The sequence below is a fragment of the Balaenoptera ricei genome, chromosome 4, assembly GCF_028023285.1.
Source record: "Balaenoptera ricei isolate mBalRic1 chromosome 4, mBalRic1.hap2, whole genome shotgun sequence".
Taxonomy (NCBI): domain Eukaryota; kingdom Metazoa; phylum Chordata; class Mammalia; order Artiodactyla; family Balaenopteridae; genus Balaenoptera; species Balaenoptera ricei.
The window spans coordinates 62,787,724-62,812,389 of NC_082642.1; the positions used below are offsets into that span (position 1 = coordinate 62,787,724).

At 37.5% G+C, this 24,666-nt stretch overlaps 1 protein-coding gene across 1 annotated transcript in view; it reads right to left on the bottom strand.

Annotated features, from left to right (window-relative positions):
• WDR49 (WD repeat domain 49) overlaps positions 1–24,666 on the bottom strand; it is a 149,305-nt gene that overhangs the window by 81,701 nt on the left and 42,938 nt on the right. The window contains 2 exon segments of the mRNA XM_059919965.1: positions 14,330–14,477; positions 16,334–16,502. Coding sequence (XP_059775948.1) covers positions 14,330–14,477; positions 16,334–16,502 — 317 coding nt within the window.

Genomic DNA, 24,666 nt, shown 5'->3' on the forward strand with positions numbered 1-24,666 from the left:
TGGGGCATGGTTGAGTATAGATTAACAATAACTCAACAGTATTAGTGGACTATAATTTCCCCAGAATTATTTTCTGCATGTTGTTCAAATCATTTATGTTGACTTTAATATTTCATTGACATTTAGTCACATAAATTAAATGAAAAATTAAAAATAGATGAGTGATAACCTCTACTCTATGACAGGTGAGTTCTTGCTATTAGCAATTAAAATTAGAGGTGCATTTTTTTAAGCAAAATGTGTATATTCATTAATTTTTCTTAAAATTAATTTTTACTTTTCTTCTTTCCCTTCTTCCCTTGAAGAACCCTTAACTCTCGTAATTAGTGATCCTACTAAGTCCCCTTCCGTCTTTAATTCTCTAATTTTTCTTTCTGCTGAGAATCAAAGCCAACAACATTTATATACTGTCATCAATGTATAAAACAGTGTTTCAGCATTCTCCCAGAAATCATGTCATGGTAGTTGACCTCCCGTATGGTTTTCAATTTCTTCTACACTTCACATTCTATACCAGTGGTTCTTAATCTTGACATTAGAAATACCTAAGGTGTTTTAGAAATTGCTTATGTTTGAGCCTTTTCCCAAACCTATTAAATCAGACTCTCTGAGGATGGGGCTCAGGCATTAGATTTTTGGGTTTGTTTTCTTTTAATTTCCCAAGTATTTTCATTGTATTGTACTTTAACTTCTCAATTTGGTTTTAAGATCAATGCTAATCTCCTTGAACAAGACATCTTTCTCTCAGTTTAATCAGTAATATCATGTGGCTTGGCTTTAAACCAGATAACTGTACTCCCCTAATCAGTCTATATCTTTTTAATCAAGAAAAATATCTCACATTAATTCTATTTTATTAATCAAGTCCTTTTGCAAAATATCACTTAAATATCTAGTTAATATTTGAGAATCCTTGATTTTCCTCTTTTTTTATATTCGAATTGACTTCTGGAATAGAATTAGGTCACATTTCAGAAAGGAGTATATTTAATATCATTTTCCATTCCAATATCCCAGAGAAGTTTTCTTTATTCTTAGTAGGAAAAATAAAGAAATTGGTAAACACCCAGGCTTAAAAATTATAATTGAGTAATTGATTATTTTTTAATTTATATTTTCCATATATTTTCATCTAAACTGTACTTTCTATTTTCATCACGATACCTGAGAACTTGTGATGCTTGTCCAAACTCAGACTTACTAAGTCTAGTCCTTGAAATACTTTATATAGGGGGTCTTTACTTCATCTCCATTTTTATAGTATTTGGAGGAGTAAGCATCCAAGCTTGTGATTTTGTATCAAGGCAAAATTTAGCTTTTCACATAATGATGAGGACTTATTTTTCTACTTAATCTTTATCTTGTTTCAACTGTTACCCACTTAATAATGCAGGATTATAAAAGCAAATCCTGCATTATTCATATACACTAGCACTAGAAACCAGTGGATTGGGACTCCAGACTCCAGATATCTCGATCCTAGTTTTAATATTACTCAGGTCTGTCAGCTTAGGTATATTATATTACTTCTCCATTTCCTCACCTTTATACAGAAGGGAACACCGCCAGCTCTGAAATTCTGTCAATTTTGTCTGAATGTACTGAAATTGCTCAATCCATTACGTATAGATTCCAAAATAACAACAACTGAAGCAATTTCAAGAAGGTGTATTGTGAAGATTGGGCTAAAGAAATGTAGTCTAATTTTACAAAAAATTTCTTCCTGCCTCCTGCCAGAGATGGACAGAATCATTTCACATAGGCATAATAAAACTATAACAAATAAATAAACAAAACTTTTCTTTTATCCTATAAACATTAGAATTATAAATGGGTAACTTCATGGATGGGTGGGTACAAAAATATATGTATGGATGGATACAGAATCTGTTTTCAGTGCACTTCTTAAAACCAAATCAGCATTATTTACATATTGGCAACATGTCTAAATTTAATTCAAAGTAGTTAGGGGGAAAAAAGATTCATAGTTTCCTAATAATGATATAAAAGTGAGGGAAAAGTAGAAGACAGACTTAGAGAACTGCATCAAAATGAGATTTGTTTGGCTGCATCAAAGAGAACTGGATCAAAATGAGATTTGTTTGGCTGCATCAAATATTTGCTACTAACTCCTACCATCCTGTAGGGCATAGATATAAAATGACAATAAGAAAAAGAGAGAGAGAGTATATATCGCTAAGGGGATTTTGAAGACAGCAGTGCAGCAGCTCAGCTCTCCAGGATAATCCACAAAAATGGATAGCCTACTTGCAGATAATAGGATAACAGGAACTGAGGGCATTGGCTCTCCTGAATATACCTTTATGTATTAACAAGTCTATTTATTTAGAATTTAAGCCTTTGGATAATCCACAAAGGCATAATCAGTGAATGCTTAAAGGCAATTTTGTTTGACATGATATATGCTAGCACAAGTATTCTACTGAATACCTCAGCTAATGTTTTTATCTTGAAGTAATATAACAGATCTTCCTTTAAGAAATATTTTTGCCATTTTTTTCCTAAGGATTGAGGTCCACCTTAAAATATTAGTGGGAAGTTAAAATCTTCTCTTGTGCTATTCATTGTTAAATTGTTACCATAGCCATTATCATCTTTTTTTCATTCTTTTCAACAAAAATGAAAGAAGACATACAGCTCTAGGACACAGACTTCTATTGTGTGTCTGTTTGTGTATTCTATCATTGACCTTGAAAAAGTCAAAACGTTTCTTAATGCTATGAATTGTTCTGCAAAAATCTCATTAATTTCCCAGTTGAAGTTCAGCAATAAATTTAACTAATATCAACATTTTATTTAAATGGCTTTCTTTTTTGAGAACAAAAGTCCTTTGGGGAATTTTAAAATTTCAGTTAAATTGATTTTTTTGCTATTATCATTGCTCACATAACACTGAAAAACATAACAGAATTTTTCGCAGTCTTTAAACAAAAGTTTTCTAACTTTGCCTTTCAAAGATCACTGTTTCTCTTTTACATCACAAAGTAAACCTAAACACTTTAAATTTTTTTCTTTCTTTTTTAACTCAATATTTATACCAACAACTGCTTTGAAGAAAGTCAGTGAAAACCAGCTAGAACAAGGGAATCCTGGTTCAAGTATCATTCCAGACTAGCTTTTTGTAGGCGGTCTTCCTGCTTCAAAGAAAAACAACTCTGAATAAAACATAATTTCTGCTGCCTTGCTGTACCTTCAGGGATTGACACAATCTCCACAGGTCCAAAAGAAGAAGGAGGAAAAAAGAAGCAAACTTCACAAGGAGACAGTGAACAGTAGGCATAAATGAGTAGACTATAATCAGGAGGGAGGGCAGACAGCAGAAGCAAGAAGAACTACAATCCTGCAGCCTGTGGACCAAAAACCACATTCACAGAAAGACAGACAAAATGAAAAGGCAGAGGACTATGTACCAGATGAAGGAAAAAGATAAAACCTCAGAAAAACAACTAAATGAAGTGAAGATAGGGAAACTTCCAAAAAAGAATTCAGAATAATGATAGTAAAGATGATCAAAGACCTCAGAAAAAGAATGGATGCAAAGATCGAGAAGATGCAAGAAATGTTTAACAAAGATCTAGAAGAATTAAAGAACAAACACCTAGAAGAATTAAAAAACAAACAAACAGAGATGAACAATGCAATAATTGAAATGAAAAATACACTAGATGGAATCAAAAGCAGAATAACTGAGGCAGGAGAATGGATAAGTAACACAGAAGACAGAATGGTGGAATTCACTGCCATGGAACAGAATAAAGAAAAAGAATGAAAAGAAATGAAGACAGCCTAAAAGACCTCTGGGACAACATTAAATGCACCAACATTAGCATTATAGGGGTCCCAGAAGGAGAAGAGAGAGAGAAAGGACCTGAGAAAATATTTGAAGAGATTATAGTCAAAAACTTCCCTAACATAGGAAATGAAATAGCCACCCAACTCCAGGAAGCACAGAGAGTCCCAGGCAGGACAAACCCAAGGAGAAACACATCGAGACACATAGTAATCAAATTGACAAAAATTAAAGACAAAGAAAAATTATGAAAAGCAACAAGGGAAAAACAACAAATAACATAAAAAGGAACTCCCATAAGGTTAACAGCTGATTTCTCAGCAGAAACTCTACAAGTTAGAAGGGAGTGGCATGATATATTTAAAGTGATGAAAGGGAAGAACCTACAACCAAGGTTACTCTACCCGAGAGGATCTCATTCACATCCAATGGAGAAATCAAAAGCTTTACAGACAAGCAAAAGCTAAGAGAATTCAGCACCACCAAACCAGCTCTACAACAAATGCTAAGGGAACTTCTCTAAGTGGGAAATACAAGAGAAGAAAAGGACCTACAAAAACAAACCTAAAACAATTAAGAAAATGGTCATAGGAACATACATATCGATAATTACCTTAAATGTGAATGGATTAAATGCTCCAACCATAAGACATAGGCTCGCTGAATGGATACAAAAAGAAGACCTATATATATACTGTCTACAAGAGACACACTTCAGACCGAGGGACACATACAGACTGAAAATGAGGGGATGGAAAAAGATATTCCATACAAATGGAAATCAAAAGAAAGCCGGAGTAGCAATACTCATATCAGATAAAATAGATTTTAAAATAAAGAATGTTATAAGACACAAGGAAGGACACAACATAATGATCAAGGGATCAATCCAAGAAGAACATATAACAATTATAAATATATATGCATCCAAAAGAGGAGCACCTCAATAAATAAGGCAAATGCTAAGAGCTATAAAAGAGGAAATCGACAGTAACACAATAATAGTGGGGGAATTTAACACCTCACTTACACCAATGGACAGATCATTCAGACAGAAAATTAATAAAGAAACACGAGCTTTAAATGACACAATAGACCAGATACATTTAATTGATATTTATAGGACATTCCATCTGAAAACAGCAGATTACACTTTCTTCTCAAGTGCACATGGAACATTCTACAGGATAGATCACATCTTGGGTCACAAATCAAGGCACAGTAAATTTAAGAAAACTGAAATCACATCAAGCATCTGTTCTGACCACAATGCTATGAGATTAGAAATCAATTACAGGCAAAAAAAAACATAAAAAACACAAACACATGGAGGCTAAACAATACGTTACTAAGTTACCAAGAGATAACTGAAGAAATCAAAGAGGAAATCCAAAAATACCTAGAGACAAATGACGACAAAAACACGATGATCCAAAACCTATGAGATGCAGCAAAAGCAGTTCTAAGAGGGAAGTTTATAGCTATACAAGGCTACCTCAAGAAACAAGAAAAATCTCACATAAACAATCTAACCTTACACCTAAAGGAACTAGAGAAAGAAGAACAAACAAAACCCAAAGTTAGTAGAAGGAAAGAATCATAAAGATCAGAGCAGAAATAAATGAAATAGAAACAAAGAAAACAATAGCAAAGATCAATAAAACTAAAAGCTGGTTCTTTGAAAAGATAAACAAAATTGATAAGCCATTAGCCAGACTCATCAAGAAAAAGAGGGAGAGGACTCAAATCAAGGAAATTAGAAATGAGAAAGGAGAAGTTACAACAGACACTGCAGAAATACAAAGCCTCCTAAGAGACTACTACAAGCAACTCTATGCCAATAAAATGGACAACCTGGAAGAAATGGACCAATTCTTAAAAGGTATAACCTTCCAAGACTGACCCCAGAAGAAATAGAAAATATAAACAGACCAATCACAAGTAATGAAATTGAAACTGTGATTAAAAATCTTCCAACAAACAAAAGCCCAGGACCAGATGGCTTCACAGGTGAATTCTATCAAACACTTAGAGAAGAGCTAACACCCATCCTTCTCAAACTCTTCCAAAATATTGCAGAGGAAGGAACACTGCCAAACACATTCTATGAGGCCACCATCACCCTGATGTAAAAACCAAAGATACTACAAAAAAAGAAAATTACAGACCAATATCACTGATGAATATAAATGCAAAAATTCTCAACAAAGTACTAGCAAATAAACTCCAACAACACATTGAAAGTTTCACACACCATGATCAAGTGGGATTTATCCCAGGGATGCAAGGATTCTTCAATATATGCAAATCAATCAATGTGATACACGATAGTAACAAATTGAAGAATAACAACCAAATGATCATCTCAATAGATGCACAAAAAGCTTTTGACAAAATTCAACACCCATTTAGGAAAAAAACTCTCCAGAAAGTGGGCATAGAGGGAACCTACCTTAACATAATAAAGGCAATATACGACAAACCTATAGCAAACATCATTCTCAATGGTGAAAATCTGAAAGCATTTCCTCTAAGATCAGGAACAAGACAAGGATGTCCACTCTCGCCACAATTGTTCAACATAGTTTTGGAAGTCCTAGCCACGACAATCAGAGGAGAAAAAGAAATAAAAGGAATACAAATTGGAAATGAAGAATTAAAACTGTCACTATTTGCAGATGACATGATGCTATACATAGATAATCCTAAAGATGCCACCAGAAAATGACTAGAGCTAATCAATGAATTGGTAAAGTTGCAGGATACAAAATTAATGCACAGAAATCTCTGGCATTCCTATACACTAACAACGAAAGATCACAAAGAGAAATTAAGGAAACACTCCAATTCACCATTGCAACAAAAAGAAAAAAATACCTAGGAATAAACCTACCTTAGGAGGTAAAAGACCTGTAATCAGAAAACTATAAGACACTGATGAAAGAAATTAAAGATGATACAAACAGATGGAGAGTTATACCATGTTCTTGGATTGGAAGAATCAACATTGTGAAAATGACTATACTGCCCAAGGCAATCTACAGATTCAATGCAATCCCTATCAAACTACCAATGGCATTTTTCACATAACTAGAACAAAAAATTTAACAATTTGTATGGAAACACAAAAGACCCCAAATAGCCAAAGCAGTCTTGAGGGACAGAAGAACAGAGCTGGAGGAATCAGACTCCCTGACTTCAAACGATACTACAAAGCTACAGTAATCAAGACAATATGGTACTGGCACAAAAACAGAAATATAGATCAATGGAACAGGATAGAAAGCCCAGAGATAAACCCATGCACATATGGTCACCTTATGTTTGATAAAGGAGGCAAGGATATACAATGGAGCAAAGACAGCCTCTTCAGTAAGTGGTGCTGGGAAAACTGGACAGCTACATGTAAAAGAATGTAATTAGAACACTCCTTAACACCATACACAAAAATAAACTCAAAATCGATTAAAGACCTAAATGTAAGCCCAGATACTATAAAACTCTTAGAGGAAAACATCGGCAGAACACTCTATGACATAAATCACAGCAAGATCCTTTTTGAGCCACCTCCTAGAGAAATGGAAATAAAAACAAAAATAAACAAATGGGACCTAATGAAACTTAAAAGCTTTTGCACAGCAAAGGAAACTATAAACAAGACCAAAAGACAACCCTCAGAATGGGAGAAGATATTTGCAAATGAATCAACAAAGGATTAATCTCCAAAATATACAAACAGCTCATGCAGCTCAATATTAAAAAAAACAAACAACCCAATCTAAAAATGGGCAGAAGACCTAAATAAACATTTCTCCAAAGAAGATATACAGATTGCCAACAAACACATGAAAGGATGGTCAACATCACTAATTATTAGAGAAATGCAAATCAAAATTACAATGAGGAATCACCTCACACCGGTTAGAATGGGCATCATAAGAAAATCTACAAACAATAAATGCTGGAGAGGGTGTGGAGAAAAGGGAACCCTCTTGCACTGTTGGTGGGAATGTAAATTGATACAACCACTATGGAGGACAGTATGGAGGTTCCTTAAAAAACTAAAATTAGAATTACCATATGACCCAGCAATCCCACTACTGGGCATATACCCAGAGAAAACCATAATTCAAAAAGAAACATGCACCCCAATGTTCATTGCAGCACTATTTACAATAGCTAGGTCATGGAAGCAACCTAAATGTCCATGGACAGACGAATGGATAAAGAAGCTGTGGTACATATATACAATGAAATATTACTCGCCCATTAAAAAGCAATGAAATTGGGTCACTTGTAGAGACATGGATGGACCTAGAGACTTTAGTACAGAGTGAAGTAAGTCAGAAAGAGAAAAACAAATATCGTATATTAATGCATATATGTGGAATCTAGAAAAATGGTACAGATGAACCGGTTTGCAGGGCAGAAATAGAGACACAGATGTAGAGAACAAACGTATGGACACCAAGGGGGGAAAGCAGGGTGGGGGGTGGTGGTGGTGGTGGTGGGATGAATTTGGAGATTGGGATTGACATGTATACACTGATATGTATAAAACAGATAACTAATAAGAACCTGCTGTATAAAAAATAAAAAATTAAAAACTATAACCAGGAGCCTAAGACTTGGACCAGCAGTGAGTCAGAGGCACTGAGGCAAGACTGTTCAATTAAAAGGACAACAAAAAAGGAAAATGCAGTAGCCTCAGGACAGTAGTTTTCCTCATTTCCATTCTGCAGAAACAAACACAAATCTTCTCTGGAGGAAAGCATTTTCAATTTCATTCCTCAGAATGCCCATAGTTTAGCAACAGCAAAAAATGAGGTAACAATAAAAGATAACCAAACATAGAAAGAATCAATAAGGAACAATTCACCATGAGGAAGAATCATCAGAATAGTAAATATCTAAGTTGGATCCCCAAGGACTCCAGGTATTAGAATTATTTGATAAGAAAATGCAGTAATTAATATGAAATTAAAGAGCTAAAAGTCAAAATCCCCCAAATGAGCAAACAACAAAAGAGCATACAAAATTACCAGGCAGTTAAAAAATGTTTTAGAAAAAAATTGTTAAATTTTAAAACTAAATGTATAGGTTATATAGAAAGTGGGCACATCCCATTATAAACACTCCCATAAAAGTCAAGAATATGATAAGATGCCACCTGAAACGTGGAGGAAAAACCTCAACAAGGAATGGGAAATTTGTGTACAATTTTTCTGAAAGGTATTTTAAAAAATGAATAAATGGATAAATACAGGGTGTGCTTCCTCAATATTTTAAAGATGTCACCTATCAAATTCAATGTAAATCCAATCCAAAAATTAATACTGTTTTTCATGAAATATGAATACTGATCCTAACATTTACTTAGAAGGATAAGATGCCAGAGGATTGTTAAAATTAAAAAAAAAACCAAAAAACAAAAAAACCCCACAGAAGTAGGAATTTCTCTACCAGATATCAAAACATACAATAAAGCTATGCTGGTTAAAACAGTGGTGTATTTATGTAGGAAAAGGCAAATAGACTAATGGAAAGAATAAAGCATCCAGAAACAAATTCATGTATACCTGGAAATTCAAATGATAACAGTGGAACTTCAAACCAGTGAGGGAGACAAATTTTTCAAAAGAAATTATTCAAAAAGAATCTTGGATGTCCATTTGTAGGAAAAAAAAACATTTTACACAAAAATAAACTGCAAAGTTAAATGCAAAACAAAAATCGACAATAGAATAAGTATTAGCAGAAACTAAAGGAGAACACCTCTATAAATACAAATTGTGGAACATGTTCCTAAGCTAGATACAAAACCAGAGCCACAAAGAAAATCATTTCTTAGACTCAACTTCATAAAAATTTAAAACTTTTGAATGATAAAAATCACATAAACAAAGTTAAAAGATGTATGCTTGAAAGAGACAAAATATTTGCATCATATATAATAAAGGATAATGAATATATTTTTCAAACTACTACTATTGATAGTATTCCCGAGTCCAGTTGATAAGATAAAGGGCTTGATCAGATAATGCACAAAAAACAAGAAATATAAATGGCTAAAAAATAATTGAAGAAGAAATTCATCCTAATTTTTTGTCCATTAGATTCACAAAAGAATGAACACATTAGTGGTATCTATCACTGACAAGAATGTGGGGAAAGAAACACCTTTGCACACCTCTGACGTGTATACCAATTGGAACAATATTCCTGCATCTAAACCATCCTTTAAGAATTGAATCCCTGTTGACCCAATAGCATCACTTCTAGAAATGTATCTCTAAGAACATATCACAAGAAATTACTTATGTGGTCTTAAAGATGTGTGTGTGCACGTGTGTGTAAATGTGTGTGTGTATGTGTGACAGTTGGTTAGAGACAATATCTCTTATAATCAACAGGTGATTGAATAATTAAATTATGACCATCCATACTATGAATTACTATGTAGCAGGTAAAAATTCAGGTCTATGTATACTCACATTGAAAGATCTCCAGGAGATATTGTTTAGGGAAAACAAGTTGCAGGAAAGTATGTCTCATGTGATGTCACTTACATAAAAATTAATAATAAATACTACTTTGTATTTGTATACACACATAGGATGGTATACAGTATATAATAATAAATTATAACAACATCACATATTATTATAATATAACATGTTATAGTATATAAGTATACTTATATAAATATAAGACAATACACATCATGTTAATAATAGATATTTCTTGGGAGAGGGATTGATTTGAAGGGGGAGTGAAGAAAAGGGATATTCACTTCTTGTACTACATGCTTTCTCATTTGTAATTTTTACACAAGAGCATTAATCTGTTTACTTGCATAATTTAAACAAAATGAAAATGGCTTTGTCTCTGGATGGATAGAGGAAAGTTGAGGAGAGAGGGTATGCAGAAGGGAAAGGAAGACACACAGGTAAGAGCTAGTCACCAGCACAAGAGTCTTTGAATTTTCCTTCCCAACCTTGGGTGCACAATACAGAAACCAGACTCTGGGAAAAATCAAAACCTCAAACAAAAGATTAAGTTACAAACTGATCTGATTCTGGTGGCCAAATCAGGATTAGTAGCCCAGGAGAGAAGAGTTAGGAGCAATAGAAAAGCCTAATCAGATTCACTGGTTGAGATATTTCCCAGAGGCTTTGAAAATCCTTTTACTCCCATGGTGATTCCTCCTCTAAATGACCAAGTTACTGGCTCCCAGCAGGGCCTTGCCATCAGTGATTGCCATCTTATGAGACAATTTAGGAGTCCAAAGCAAAATGCAATTGGACTATTATACCAAATGTTATAGGGATAAACCTATTGTTTAATAATCACTGGAAAGCACAATAGAGCAGTTCTCCAAAAAAGAACTGAAGTAAGTCTCAGGAAATTATTTGGAACTAAATTACTTTGGTCTGAAAAATCCTTTAATTTAGCAATTCATAGACCAAAATATGGTTCAATCAAAGGCTCTTTGAAATAAGAATGCTTTCTTTCATTTTTCCCTGTTCCCTAAATTAACCCTAGTCCTATAAAATATCCAAAAGAATTTTATGCAATAAAACAAAGGCTTAACCTGGTAGCTGAAAGCCCTGTGGTTTGTTGTGAAGACATACAGGCTAAGACTATTATGCATTTATCAAAGTGAAATGGATTTAGACTAATGTGAAAGACGGCATGACAAGCTTCATTACAATGTAATGGTATAAAAGTCAAAGCAAAAATAGCATGATAAAACTGACTTGAAAGAGGCCAGGTAGTCTTAACATTGATGATAGCTATACACAATTCTGACTCTAAGAACATTTTTTTCACTTGCTTTTAAAGTTATAAAACCTTTCAGGGAATTCTATAATGATAAAATATCTGTTATATCTTTCATATTTAGCTTTGACAAAGATTTGTGCATTTAACTAAAATTTATTGAGGACCTACTATGTATATGGCACAACCCAAAAAGCGAGTTCCAAACCTCGTGAATCCTGTCGGTTAGTTGATAGTTACACTATTTTATATACTTTATTCAACATGTATTTAATGTACATTAATATGTGCTAGATACTGGGAAACACAAAAATGAATTCAACAAATAATCTTTGTCTTTAAGCACTCAAAATACAGTGAAAGATAGAGTATACATATACAACCTTCAAGTACACATGTCAGGTTGTGTTAAATTCAATAATGAGGGACTTCCCTGGTGGTCCAGTGGTTAAGAATCCGTCTTGCAGTGCAGGGGATGCCGGTTCAGTCCCTGGTCAGGGAACTAAGATTCCCACATGCCGCAGGGCAACTGAGCCTGTAGGCCACAACTACAGCAACAAAGAGCCCACGCACCACAAGGAAAGATCCTGCACGTGCAACTAAGATCTGAGGCAGCCAAAAAAAACCCCACAAATAAATAAATATTTAAAAAAATAAATTCAATAATGGGAGTTAGAACAAAGTGCTAAAAGATCTCAGAAAATAGAACAACTAAAGGCTAAGGCATCAGAAAAGTTTTCATTCTGAGTTTCTTTGGTATTTAAGATTCACAGTAATATGTATTCACTTCAAACTGTCAAAAAATAATCACTGGGGCTTCCCTGATGGTGCAGTGGTTAAGAATCTGCCTGCCAATGCAGGGGACATGGGTTCGAGCCCTGGTCCGGGAAGATCCCACATGCCACAGATCAACTAAGCCTGTGCGCCACAACTACTGAGCCTGTGCTCTAGAGTCTGTGAGCCACAACTACTGAGCCCGTGAGCCTAGAGCCCGTGCTCCACAAGAGAAGCCACCGCAGTGAGAAGCCCACTTGCCGCAACTAGAGAAAGCCCCCATGCAGCAACGAAGACCCAATGCAGCCAAAAAAAAAAAAAAAATCACTGAACAAACACTGCAAGGTGCCAAGCACTGTGACTGACACCAAGTGTACAAGCTGAAAGGACATTGACCCTACTTAGGAAAGCTAACTACAATTTCAGTACAACAGAACACGTGCTCTAAGGAGGGACACACAGGTGCAATGGGAGTGCAGAGAAAGAAACACCTAGGTCTGTCTGAAAGACTCCAGAAAGTCTGAAACTTCAAGGATAAATAGGCTTTTGCCAATTGAGCATGGAGGAGAGGGAACTGAAGGCAGAAAGAAGGGCACGTGGCAGAGCCATGAGGCAGCATGGTGGAAACAGGCAAAGTGTGATGCGGAGCATCAAATGAATGGAAGAGAAAAGCAAGACGCAAGGTGGGCCTGGTAGACTGGGGGAGGGCTTTATATAAAAGCTTAAGAATTTTAGAGCTGATATTTAGAATGAGGGTAAGAGGAGGTATTGAAGATTTTTTTCTTAGACACCACTTAATTAGCAGGATGAAGGGCAGATTGGAATGAGACCCGTATGCAAGAAGGGAGACATGTTAGGCAACCTTGCAATGTTTTGGGTGAGCTAACTCGAAAGATAATAATTCAAAAGAAGATGAGATTTTGAATTAGAGCAATGGCAGTTGAGAGGGAGAGGTGAGGCTGATAAATATGTTTGATGGTAGAATCAACTAGAATTGGCAGTTGAGTGGTGAAGTTTCAGGTGAAGGGAGGAGATTTACATTCTGATAGGTAATACAGTAAAATAAGCAAGTTTGGCAGGACTCATGCACAGGGTGAGGCTAAGGAGTTGAAGACGAATTTCTATTTTTTTCTGTTTAACTTTCACATATACAAGTATCACTTTAGAATAGAATTAAAAGTCAGAGTCACCGAAAAAGTCTCAGAGGCTGTCCCCAGTAAGCCTATTGCCCGTCCTTCTTCTCTTCACGGCCAGGTATCTTGAAATCTATCACACGTTAACTGGATCTATATCAGGCATTATGTAAAACAGAAGCGTTACAGAGGACCACATGATGAGATTATTAGAGATAAAGAAATTCTTCTGGGAGATATGAGTAGTAAACAATGTGATCAGGATACAACCAGGACTACCTGGTTTTGGTACAATGTTTTTCCCACCATATTTAGAATGTGCACCAATATTATCAAACAGAATGGACTAATATACTTATTAACTGAAATGTTCTTAATGTACTTGATATTCTTCAGATTAACTTTGATTTCTAATTTACTGAGTCTCTTCAATGGAAAAGCAACAATAGTTCATTGGCTGTGCCTATTCCATATCTTAGCAAAGCAACATTTTCTCATTCCCATTTCTGTTTTGTATTTTTATTGGATTAGTGAGTACTTTGGAAACTCTCAAAATGTGGCCTATTGAGAACCCAAAAATAAGGATTACATCTATGAGTACATGGCTTAAAAAAATTTTTTTTAATGAAATACCTTGTCCAGTTGCCCAGGACTATTCCTAAATTACCATCAGTATCATTTTTAAAATACAGATTTCCAAAAACATAGTAGTAAGTCACTATATTTTAAAAATCTACACCAGCTCTAAGAGGAATTTCGGACCAAAGATAGATTTGGGTAGGAACTGGGGACGCAGAACTAAATAAATTAAATGCACACTGTTACTAACTTTATCTTTGGAGAAGATGAAGAGTTGTTTTCTTGCAGCAAAGAATTGGACAGCTATTACGCTGGCTGAGTGACCCCAAAGGACACCAACCGGCTTAGAGACAACATAGGGGTTCCAAAGGCAAACTTTATTGTTAAAGCCAGCAGTTTGCTAATCAGAATTAGAAAGAAAAAGAATGTTTTTAACAACATGAATACTCTACTTTTTTTTGAAACGAGTATATCACATACTGTACCACCATAGGTTGATAAAAGCCTTCTGAGCACTAATGCACCCTTGTCTTGAAGGAAGGAAAATCTTATCATTGTCCAATAGCCCAGGCTAATAGGGCATGAATGCTATCACTGGAAATAGCTGAAATGCAGGGTGTAGGGGAGAAGGAGTCTGCATGGGGTGAAAGGACAAGACAGTTCCATTAAGAGGCAACCAGTAGCCCAACCCGGAGGGCAGAAAATCCTTCTCCCAGTCCCAAAGTTCCCCGTCTACAGCCATCACAGCCTAGGAATGCAGACCACGTTGAAATTATCCCAGGCGTAAGAGAGAACTAAAACAATATTTAAAGTTTCCAAATTGATGAAAAAGTGTAAGGAAACCAATTATTTTCACTGTCATGTAAATAATCAAGTATTTGCACGCAAATAAGCAGCAGAAATATATGTTTGACCCGCTCTATTGAGGCAATAGTTTTTTTGTTTTTTTTTTTTTAACACAAATTGATTATATTCAGGGAGCACATCAAAAACTGGGAGCACAGTGCTTCTTCAGGTCTGGGGAAACTCAGCAGAGCACTCTTTGTCGTTCCCTTGTTTAGGGCCAACCGTGGAGCTGAACTTATTCACATTTACGGAATCACCATAAATGGCAGACCCCTATTTGGATTAATACCCAGTGTAAGGGTTATAGCAATAAGAGGAAGTGAACCCACTCTTGTTTCAAGTCTTTACCCCATAGTATGAAATTAGTAAGACAATTGACAAATTTTACCCTGAGTGTTACTGCATACAGTAAGTAATATGTAATACCAGCACTGTGCCAGGTACAAGGTAGTGATCAGTATAAAGGGGCTGAAATAATCAATGAATCAATGTAATGGTTGATATTTGAGTCCTCCCAAACTCAATTCACTAACTCCTCCAGCTTTCTCTAAGAAATCTACAATCCTCCTTGAAAGTCTGATGTTGGCATATTTCTGAGTTCAAAGTCAAGGTCTCTTTTTACCATGATTGTCAGCTGTGATTGTTGGGAATTTTAGAGACTCAGCTTAGCTGATATCAATACTCTTTATATAAATGATAATTTTTGAAAGAGGGTTAATATGATCCATTCTGTAGGCCATGTATGTTCATTCTCTGTACTACCTTATTAATTTTCAAAATAATACCTCACTTTTTTATAATATTTGAACTAATATCATATATATCAAATTATCAGCTTTCAAAATATCTAAATATTTTATTTAAATAGATAATGCCTGAAAACCTTTATCGCTTATTTCTTCAGCTAAAATTTACATCAAAAAAAGAACTCTCCTTTAGTATGCTAAAGGACAAATCTGAAATTTTTCAAAAAGCATTGGAAGTTGTATTCTGAAAGGTGATTGAAAAACATTCTACATTTTGCATTTCTCTAGTAAGTGAGTGAGTGTGTGTGTGCGTGTGTGTGCACGCACATAAGAAAATGATGTATTTGGGTTGAGCATTTGGTGATGTTAGGAAGATGGCAGAAGGCAGACACTGCATTCTTTCTCTATGTCATTTTACATTCCCCACCAATTCTGATAAAAAGACTCATTAAAGCACTGGGGAACTTTCTCATATTGTCACCCCAATGTAGTTCATATACGCTGCACATCATAATGCATCATTATCAGACATAATAAAATGTGAGCTGTTCAAGTTGGTCTCTCTGGCAATAAAGCAACATGGTGAAGAGGCTCCAAGCATGCAGATATGCATCCCAGACTACTGATGAGTCCCCCACAGTTATCATGATTTATTTTACATACCAATTAAATTGAGACGAGAGTGGTAATCAAAAGCATGAATGCCCTGGGCAATGTTGAAGGATGTCATTTTAAGATGCTTTTTTGATTTCTCTCTGCATGCCAGCACCATAGTGTTTGTATTGCTGGTTGTACTGGAAATAATAGCATCTAAGGATGCATTGTAAGTAACTGATTAAAAAAGAAAAGAAAAGAAAAGAAAACAACCTTTAGTCGATTTCTCAAAAGATACAGGCAAAACAGAATTGTTTTAAAAGATAAAATTAAAAATTAAACTCAGATTATGATGATGCAACCTGACACTTAGAAAACACCTCACTAACCCCTTCTCTCACCAAAGAACCTACAGCGAAAAGTTACATCAAAGTCTGCATTCAGACTTTTCCTCCACCCCAACGATAGCTTAAAATTTTTTTTAATTAGAACACATGACAGGAAACAATATTAATCACAATAATCATGTGGGATCCTCAAGATATAAGCATCTGGCCAAAATGCTGGGTTCTTCCTCCTGGGCCTAAAGCAGGCAAACAGGAGCTCATCAGCCATCTGCTGCTCTCAAGGTCCGGCTCACGCCCAATCCATAGGTTTTTTTATGTTTTGACTGGTCTAGAATGTTTCAGAGTGGGGTGTCCTGGACTTAATGCTCTGCCAAGAGTCACAAACACAGCTAGAAGCCCAGGTTGATTGGCTGTTCCCCTGTTCCTGATTATCTAGTACTAGACGGGCAGCAAAATCCCACTTCCCAAGCAACAAAAGTGATCCTGCTGCCTTTTGTCAGAACGACCTATGCATTCCTATCAGACTCTCAGGCTCCAAAAGACATAGCTGCTCAGTCACCAACTTCAAACCACTAAGCCCTCCATGGTTAGAGGGCAGTTCTCTTTTGCATTTTGCTAAGACAATGATTTGTGCCCCAAGGTGAAAGATTTCTGATTTGACCTCAAGCCCAAATTTCTGCCTCACATAAAGACGGATGTTGGAAATTTGTACAGCTTAAGAAAAGTTGCTTTAATAGAACGGCTCTTGAAAATGTTTCTGATCTGTTTATTATACAGAATCAAGAATAACACTCTTGGAATACAATTCTCAATGGATCACTCACATTCCTGCACTTCTTATGAAACTAATCCCTGACAGCACTTCCTTCCACACTATCTTGTTAAAGGTGTTTACATAGAAAGCAGCCTTAGAATGTAAGATCGCTTCTCCCTTTGCAGCAAATGATAGACAAACTTACTACCAAGAATAACTCTGGAGCAAAAGATAGCACGCGCCTGCCCACTGTAGAAGATTCAGGTTCTCTAAACTCAGGGTTCCTCTCCTGTAACGTGACCCACTGCATGTGCAGGCATTCATCTGCAACTGTCTGCTTTGCCTCTGTGGGACTTGGGTGTCAAGGGGAACTGACACAAATATGCAGATACTCATGGGGCTTGCTGTGCTGGGAGTAACGAAGTCTTTTTTCTCTAACACAGGAGTCTTCTGTCCTCTGTCATTTTAAGATTATTTTAAAAATTCTTTCTCCAAGTGAGAACCACAGTATTTGTATTGTTAGCTGTGCTGGAAATGGCAAGCTAACTTATTAGTAACTACCTTGGAAATAGTCTTACTATTTTGGTGAAAGAATTTAATTTGCTTTATATAGATATGTGTATATACATATGTGTATAAATATACACACATATATATGAATACATACATTTCTGAATTACTAAAGGCAAGGAAATTCTGAGAGGCAGAAGTATAGCTCAATACATTCTTTCCTTTGAGCTTATTCTATTAAGATGATTGCTTCTAAAAGCAACTGGGACTTATATGTTTTAACATGACCAATTTAAAACTAAGGAGATTGGGGCTATTCATGTGTCATATATAAATGTCCTCTCTCAAAACACAGCATCCAATCTTCAGATTTATTAGGTGTCTATTATGTGCTATGATACCTTTAATAAGAGAAGAAATAGACATAGCTTGAATGGTCCCAAGCTTGGAAAAAAAGATATGTAAATCAAACAATTACAGAAAACTGTAGTATACAATAAAGGGATAAATTGAGTAGTACAGAAATTTTAATAGAAGTTCAAAGATGAAAGAAACCAGTGTGGGCTTCAGGGTTTGGAAGACATTTGGTGGGCCCTGACAAAAAGAGAGCATTTCAAGAGATAAGTGGTGACAAAACACATGTGTGGGAAACAAAAGGTAAACTCCAGAATTCAGAGCTCAAAGAAGACGAATCTACTCCTTTATTTTACAGGCTAAGAAATAGAGACCCGTGCAGGTTCAAAGATTTGGCCAAAGTCAGCAACTGACTGCTGTCCAACTCAGAGCTAGAGCCCAAGCATTCTGATTCTGAGTTTGGTAGTTTAATGTTATATAATGTGCAATATTAAAAATCCAGTCGGGATTGGACATTAGCGTTTGGCAGAGCCAGAGTACAAAGTCAGATCTGATCTCCTGACCACTGGAACAGGGCTTATCATATTTTAATATGCACAACTGTCACCTAGAGATCGGTGTTAAAAAGCAGATTCTCATTCAGAAAACCTAAGGTGCTGCATTGCTAATGATCCACAGTTGTGTTTGCTGATGCTCTCTTAGGACCACACTTGGAGCAGCAAGACACTAGAATACATTCCTTAGAGCACTGCCATCCTTCTATAGCCTAGAGAATTAAACCACAGTTCTTAAAATTTGGGATATCAAATGCCCCTTTGGGAATGTGATAAAAGATATAGACCTTCTCCACCAGAAAGATGTGTACACCACAAAATTTTGTATAAAATATCAGGATCTGGGGAACCTCCCCCCTTCTACTCATGAAGCCCAACCATGATAGATCTGAAGATCTCAGGTAATTAATCTCCAGCTACAAAGTAATTTGGGATTGCAAAACACTCCACCTGCTTTTTCAAGTGATTCTTAAAGTTTCTGTTACTAATGATGGATATGCTTTGTGTTAATCAATGCCTGAGTAAGCAGCTCTTTGCAGGGGAGAGCCCTTTGCAGGAAGCAGCTCTCTGCAGGAGGCCCCTTTTGTCTTGTCACTTTAGCGAAGCTATATTGTAACTAACCTTTAAACTAGGCGCCCCCATGCTCTACTCACCTCCTGCCCAAGCACACCTTTCAAGTCTTTTGATCACACAATGCCTTGCCTAACCTGTTGATGCTTTCCTTACATCAAAGAAATAGAAATGAAGACTAAGTAATTAACAGATGACTAGATCTTTTCCCCAGCTTCCCCTTCTGTAATCCCTCAAGCCAACTGTGTGAACAAGACAGCATTTAAAGAAAGATCACAAGGAGTCCACAAGTCTGCATGCAATGGGAGAAGGTGATGAATCTGACCCCCTACCTCAAGGATTAAATGAGTTTGCTCCCCCTTTTTCCCTTTAAAAACTTTCATGGCCGAGCAGAATCTTCCGAGTTGGTTCTAGAACACAAGTCCGCCTTCTCCCCAGGTTGCAGGCCTCCTGAATAAAGCAACCTTTCCATTCCTACCAGCACTTGTCTCTCAAGTATTGACTTTCAAGTGGCGAGCAGCCCGACCTGAGTTCAGTAATGCCCACTTTGGCGCAACTAAGGAGCCCGCCTGCCGCAACTAAGACCCCACACAACCAAATTAATTAATTAATTTTTAAAAATACAAAAAAAAAAAAAAATACCCACTTTGGGCTTCTCTTTTTAGTTTCTACTTCTTTAAAGTAAATGAGTTTAACCGATCTTTGATGCCAGGGTTCTATAAATCAATGCCAGAAAACAATTTCTAAGGAAAAAAGGAGGAGCTGCAATAATGCAAAGGAGACTTTCAGAAAGGAGAGCTCACAGAGCTCTAGGCAAACAGAATAATTCACTGAGCAGTGTATTGTGAAATGTCGTGAAACACAAAAAGACTGCTAAAGGCCAAACTGGTCTATTTCTCCACTCTGCCCAGAATTCACCTGGATGGTACATTTCTTGCTCATCCCCCATCATGTAATCTCCCTCAATCTATGGATTACTTATAATAATTATTCGGGTAATTTTTTGAATCCCTCCCATTCATTACCAGGTATCATCATGCCAGATGCCCTCACCCTGTAGTCATCTTTAGTGGGCAGATATCCCAAATTTACTGATGAGGAAATAGTCCAAAAGCCATATCACCCAAAGGCATGTGGCTAATTGGAGGTGGAGATGAGATTGAGCCCAGTCCTGTCTGGCTGTGAGCTTTCCATTTTGTACTACTGCATCCTTATTTTTCACTAAGCCACACTGCTGTATGTATGCCAGGTTCTTTCTATTACCAACCACATTTCTGTTCCCCAGACTCTCAATCCCAGACCAAAATCCCACTTCATCTTTAGTCTTTCCTGATCTCTTCACTTTTTTATTGCTACTTATCCCCCTAGGACATAGTATTCCTATGTCCTCTTGTTTTCCATCTTTTTCTCATCTACTCTTTCCTTCTTAAAAGAAAGAAAGAAAGAAAGAAAGAAAGAAAGAAAGAAAGAAAGAAAGAAAGAAAGAAAAAGAAAGAAAGAAAGAAAGAAAGAAAGAAAGAAAGAAAGAAAGAAAGAAAGAAAAGAAAGAAAAAAAGATAAATGAAGGAAGGAAGGAGTAATCAGTTCTTATAAAACTGAGTTCTTTGAGCCTCACTGGGGAGCAGTTAATTTTAGGAACATAAAGGTTGCTGATCACTTTTACACTAACACTGCTACTTTACTAGAAGTACCAACAGTATAAAATCTGACGACAAGTATCCTCGTCAGGAGTAACCTCAATGAAAATATTCCCTTTGTTTACAGAAAATGCTAAGAGTTATTATAACCCGACTTAATGAAGCAATATTATAATACATAAAGTATACAACACAGCACTATAATTATATCTTCAAGTCCATGGAAATTCCATAATATCATTACACTACAATCAAAATAAAGTATTTCTACCCAGAAAATTGCTTTGTCATGTGTTTCCACATTATATCCAAGTATCTTCTTTAGTTTTGAGGCTATAAAGAAAGACATATAAAGAAGTACATTCTGCCCCGGTATTTAAAGTATGGCTGTAAGATATTGAACCTGGAGGTTAGCAAGTGACATTCATGGGCCTGTAGTGTTACATATTAGAGGCTCAACAATTCACACTTTATTTCTAAACCAAGATATAACTCGTTTCTGATTAAATTGTAAAATGCCGGAGCTCCTGAAAATGCCTGAGCAAAAGGTGAAAGTAAAGCCATTTCCTTAAAATCAGATTAACTGATATATAAAAATGTGTTCCTCCCTTCTTGAAGAGAGGAAAGGAAATAATGGGTTATGATGAAAAAGTTTTTAAAATATCAAGCTAGGGAATGGGATGAACTGATAAAGTATATGAGTTGTTTTTAACATTCTCAGTGAGTTTGAGGATTGGTAAAGAAATATTTTAAAATTACTTTTCAATAATATTTGAGAGGAAAAAAGACAATTTGATCATGTCTGTCCATTACGATGCTAACTTTCAGCTCTTCCACTGTCTTGCCCCTTAGTTATAAAAAAGGCATTAAGGGAAGCTGTCATTGATCTCTGTCCTCATGTTGCTGTCAAAATAACCCTGTGTAGGGCTTCCCTGGCGGCGCAGTGGTGGAGAATCTGCCTGCCAATGCAGGGGACACGGGTTCGAGCCCTGGTCTGGGAGGATCCCACATGCCGTGGAGCAACTAGGCCCGTGAGCCACAACTACTGAGCCTGCGCGTCTGGAGCCTGTGCTCGGCAATGAGAGGCCGCGATAGTGAGAGGCCCGCGCACCGCGATAAAGAGTGGCCCCCGCTTGCCACAACTAGAGAAAGCCCTCGCACAGAAACGAAGGCCCAACACAGCCATAAATAAATAAATAAGGGTATTTAAAAAAAAAAAAAAAAACCCTGTGGAATAGCAATTAGTTAATGTGAAAAAAGTGATTTGAAATGAAAAGTGATGCCCAAAAACTAAGTAAGTAATCTTATTAAGTACCCTTAGAGTAAGCTAGAATGAGGCCACTCTTTTATCATTTGCCAACAGATGAAAGCTATAGCAGGGTAGAAAATTGGGCCATTTCTAACTAGGAATTCTTATTATCATTTTTCAGGCTTTTACTTTATGAGTCACATGACTTAGGAAAACTCACTACCTTGAACTTTCTTTGATGCCCTCTTGTTTGAGGGAGTTTATTTTCAGTTGCATTTCTTATTTTGAAGTTGGAGTACCATTCTCTGAGACCACCACAGGGCTCTCTACATTCTGAGCAGCTGCCATTTCAAAGAGGAAAGATAAGAAAGAATAATTCTATCTATTCCATTTTTAAAAATCAAAATACATCTAACTCAGCACTGGTAGGTATATTAAAAATAATAATGCAGTTCATTTAATGAATTTTCAGAATACTGATTAGACCTATGTTCACAATACAATGGATCTTACCCTTCCACCACACTGTGGAACGAGCTGCAGGAAAAGATCTTTTACTTCAAACTGAGGCCAGTGGCTCACAGCTGATTTCAACTGCTTTAAACCCAGTGAGGGCACTGGCAGGAAGCGCAGCGTGTTCCAGCTGACTCAGTGGTGCACCATTTTTGTCTGGAGGACTGATTTAGATGCAGGGAAGTGGAAAAACACACCAGCAAGACACTAAATCTGGCTTCTCTTCCAAACTTAGTCCCATCAATTATGAAGGCTCCCAAAGCAAACGACCTGCTGTCTGGATTCTAAATTCCAGGGCACAGTTCCATTAATTAGCTCAGTAATTATTGACTTTATCAGTTCAAACTCGTAGCCGTGGTCAAACAAAGGGGGCAAAACACCCTTCAACATAATAAAAAGTCAATCATTTTTATTATTGGCAATTTAGTATTCACTCTTTCCGGAACTGTACTTCCAGTCTCTGGTTTCCAAGGTTTCCAATGATATTGTCTATATGAAAAGGTAATTCTTTGGGACCAAAAGAAAAAGAGAAACTTCTTTGAGGTTGAAGACATTTATGTCTTGCCACTACTGCCCAAAATCACTGTACTTACTTTTCAAGCATTTCAGAAGGTAATTATTTTTCCGTTAAAATACACCACAGAACCACTCAGATGCAATGAAAACATTTTCTCCTTCAAAGTTTTAAATAAGTATGAACCTTACCTTAAAGCAGTAAGCTAGGGGGTCTGGGCAAGATGGCGGAAGAGTAAGACGCGGAGATCACCTTCCTTCCCACAGATACATCAGAAATACATCTACACGTGGAACTGCTCCTACAGAACACCCACTGAACGCTGGCAGAAGACGTCAGACCTCCCAAAAGGCAAGAAACTCCCCCCGTACTTGGGTAGGGCAAAAGAAAAAAGAAAAAACAGACACAAAAGAATAGGGACGGCACCTGCACCAGTGGGAGGGAGCTGTGAAGGAGGAAAGGTTTCCACGCACTAGGAAGCCCCTTCGCGGGCGGAGACTGCGGGTGGCAGAGGGGGGAAGCTTCAGAGCCACAGAGGAGAGCGCAGCCACAGGGGTGCGGAGGGCAAAGCGGAGAGATTCCCGCACAGAGGCTCGGCGCCGAGCAGCACTCACCAGCCCGAGAGGCTTGTCTGCTCCCCCGCCGGGGCGGGCGGGGCTGGGAGCGGAGGCTCGGGCTTCGGAAGTCGGATCGCAGGGAGAGGACTGGGGTTGGCGGCGTGAATACAGCCTGAAGGGGTTAGTGCGCCACGGCGAGACAGGAGGGAGTCCGGGAAAAAGTCTGCAGCTGCCGAATAGGCAAGAGACTTTTTCTTACCTCTGTTTCCTGGTGCGTGAGGAGAGGGGATTCAGAGCGCCGCCTAAACGAGCTCCAGAGACCGGCGCGAGCCGCAGCCATCAGCGCAGACCCCAGAGACCGGCATGAGACGCTAAGGCTGCTGCTGCCGCCACCAAGAAGCCTGTGTGCGAGCACAGGTCACTCTCCACACCGCCCCTCCCGGGAGCCCGTGCAGCCCGCCACTGCCAGGGTCCCGTGATCCAGGGACAACATCCCCCGGGAGAACGCACTGCGCGCCTCAGGCTGCTGCAACGTCACGCCGGCCTCTGCCGCCGCAGGCTCGCCCCGCCTCCTCCGTACCCCTCCCTCCCCGCGGCCTGAGTGAGCCAGAGCCCCCGAAGCAGCTGCTCCTTTAACCCCGTCCTGTCTGGGCGGGGAACAGACGCCCTCAGGCGACCTACACGAAGAGGCGGGGACAAATCCAAAGCTGAACCCTGGGAGCTGTGCGAACAAAGAAGAGAAAGGGAAATTTCTCCAGGCAGCCTCAGAAGCAGCGGATTAAAGCTCCACAAACAACTTGATGTACCTGCATCTGTGGAATACCTGAATAGACAACGAATCA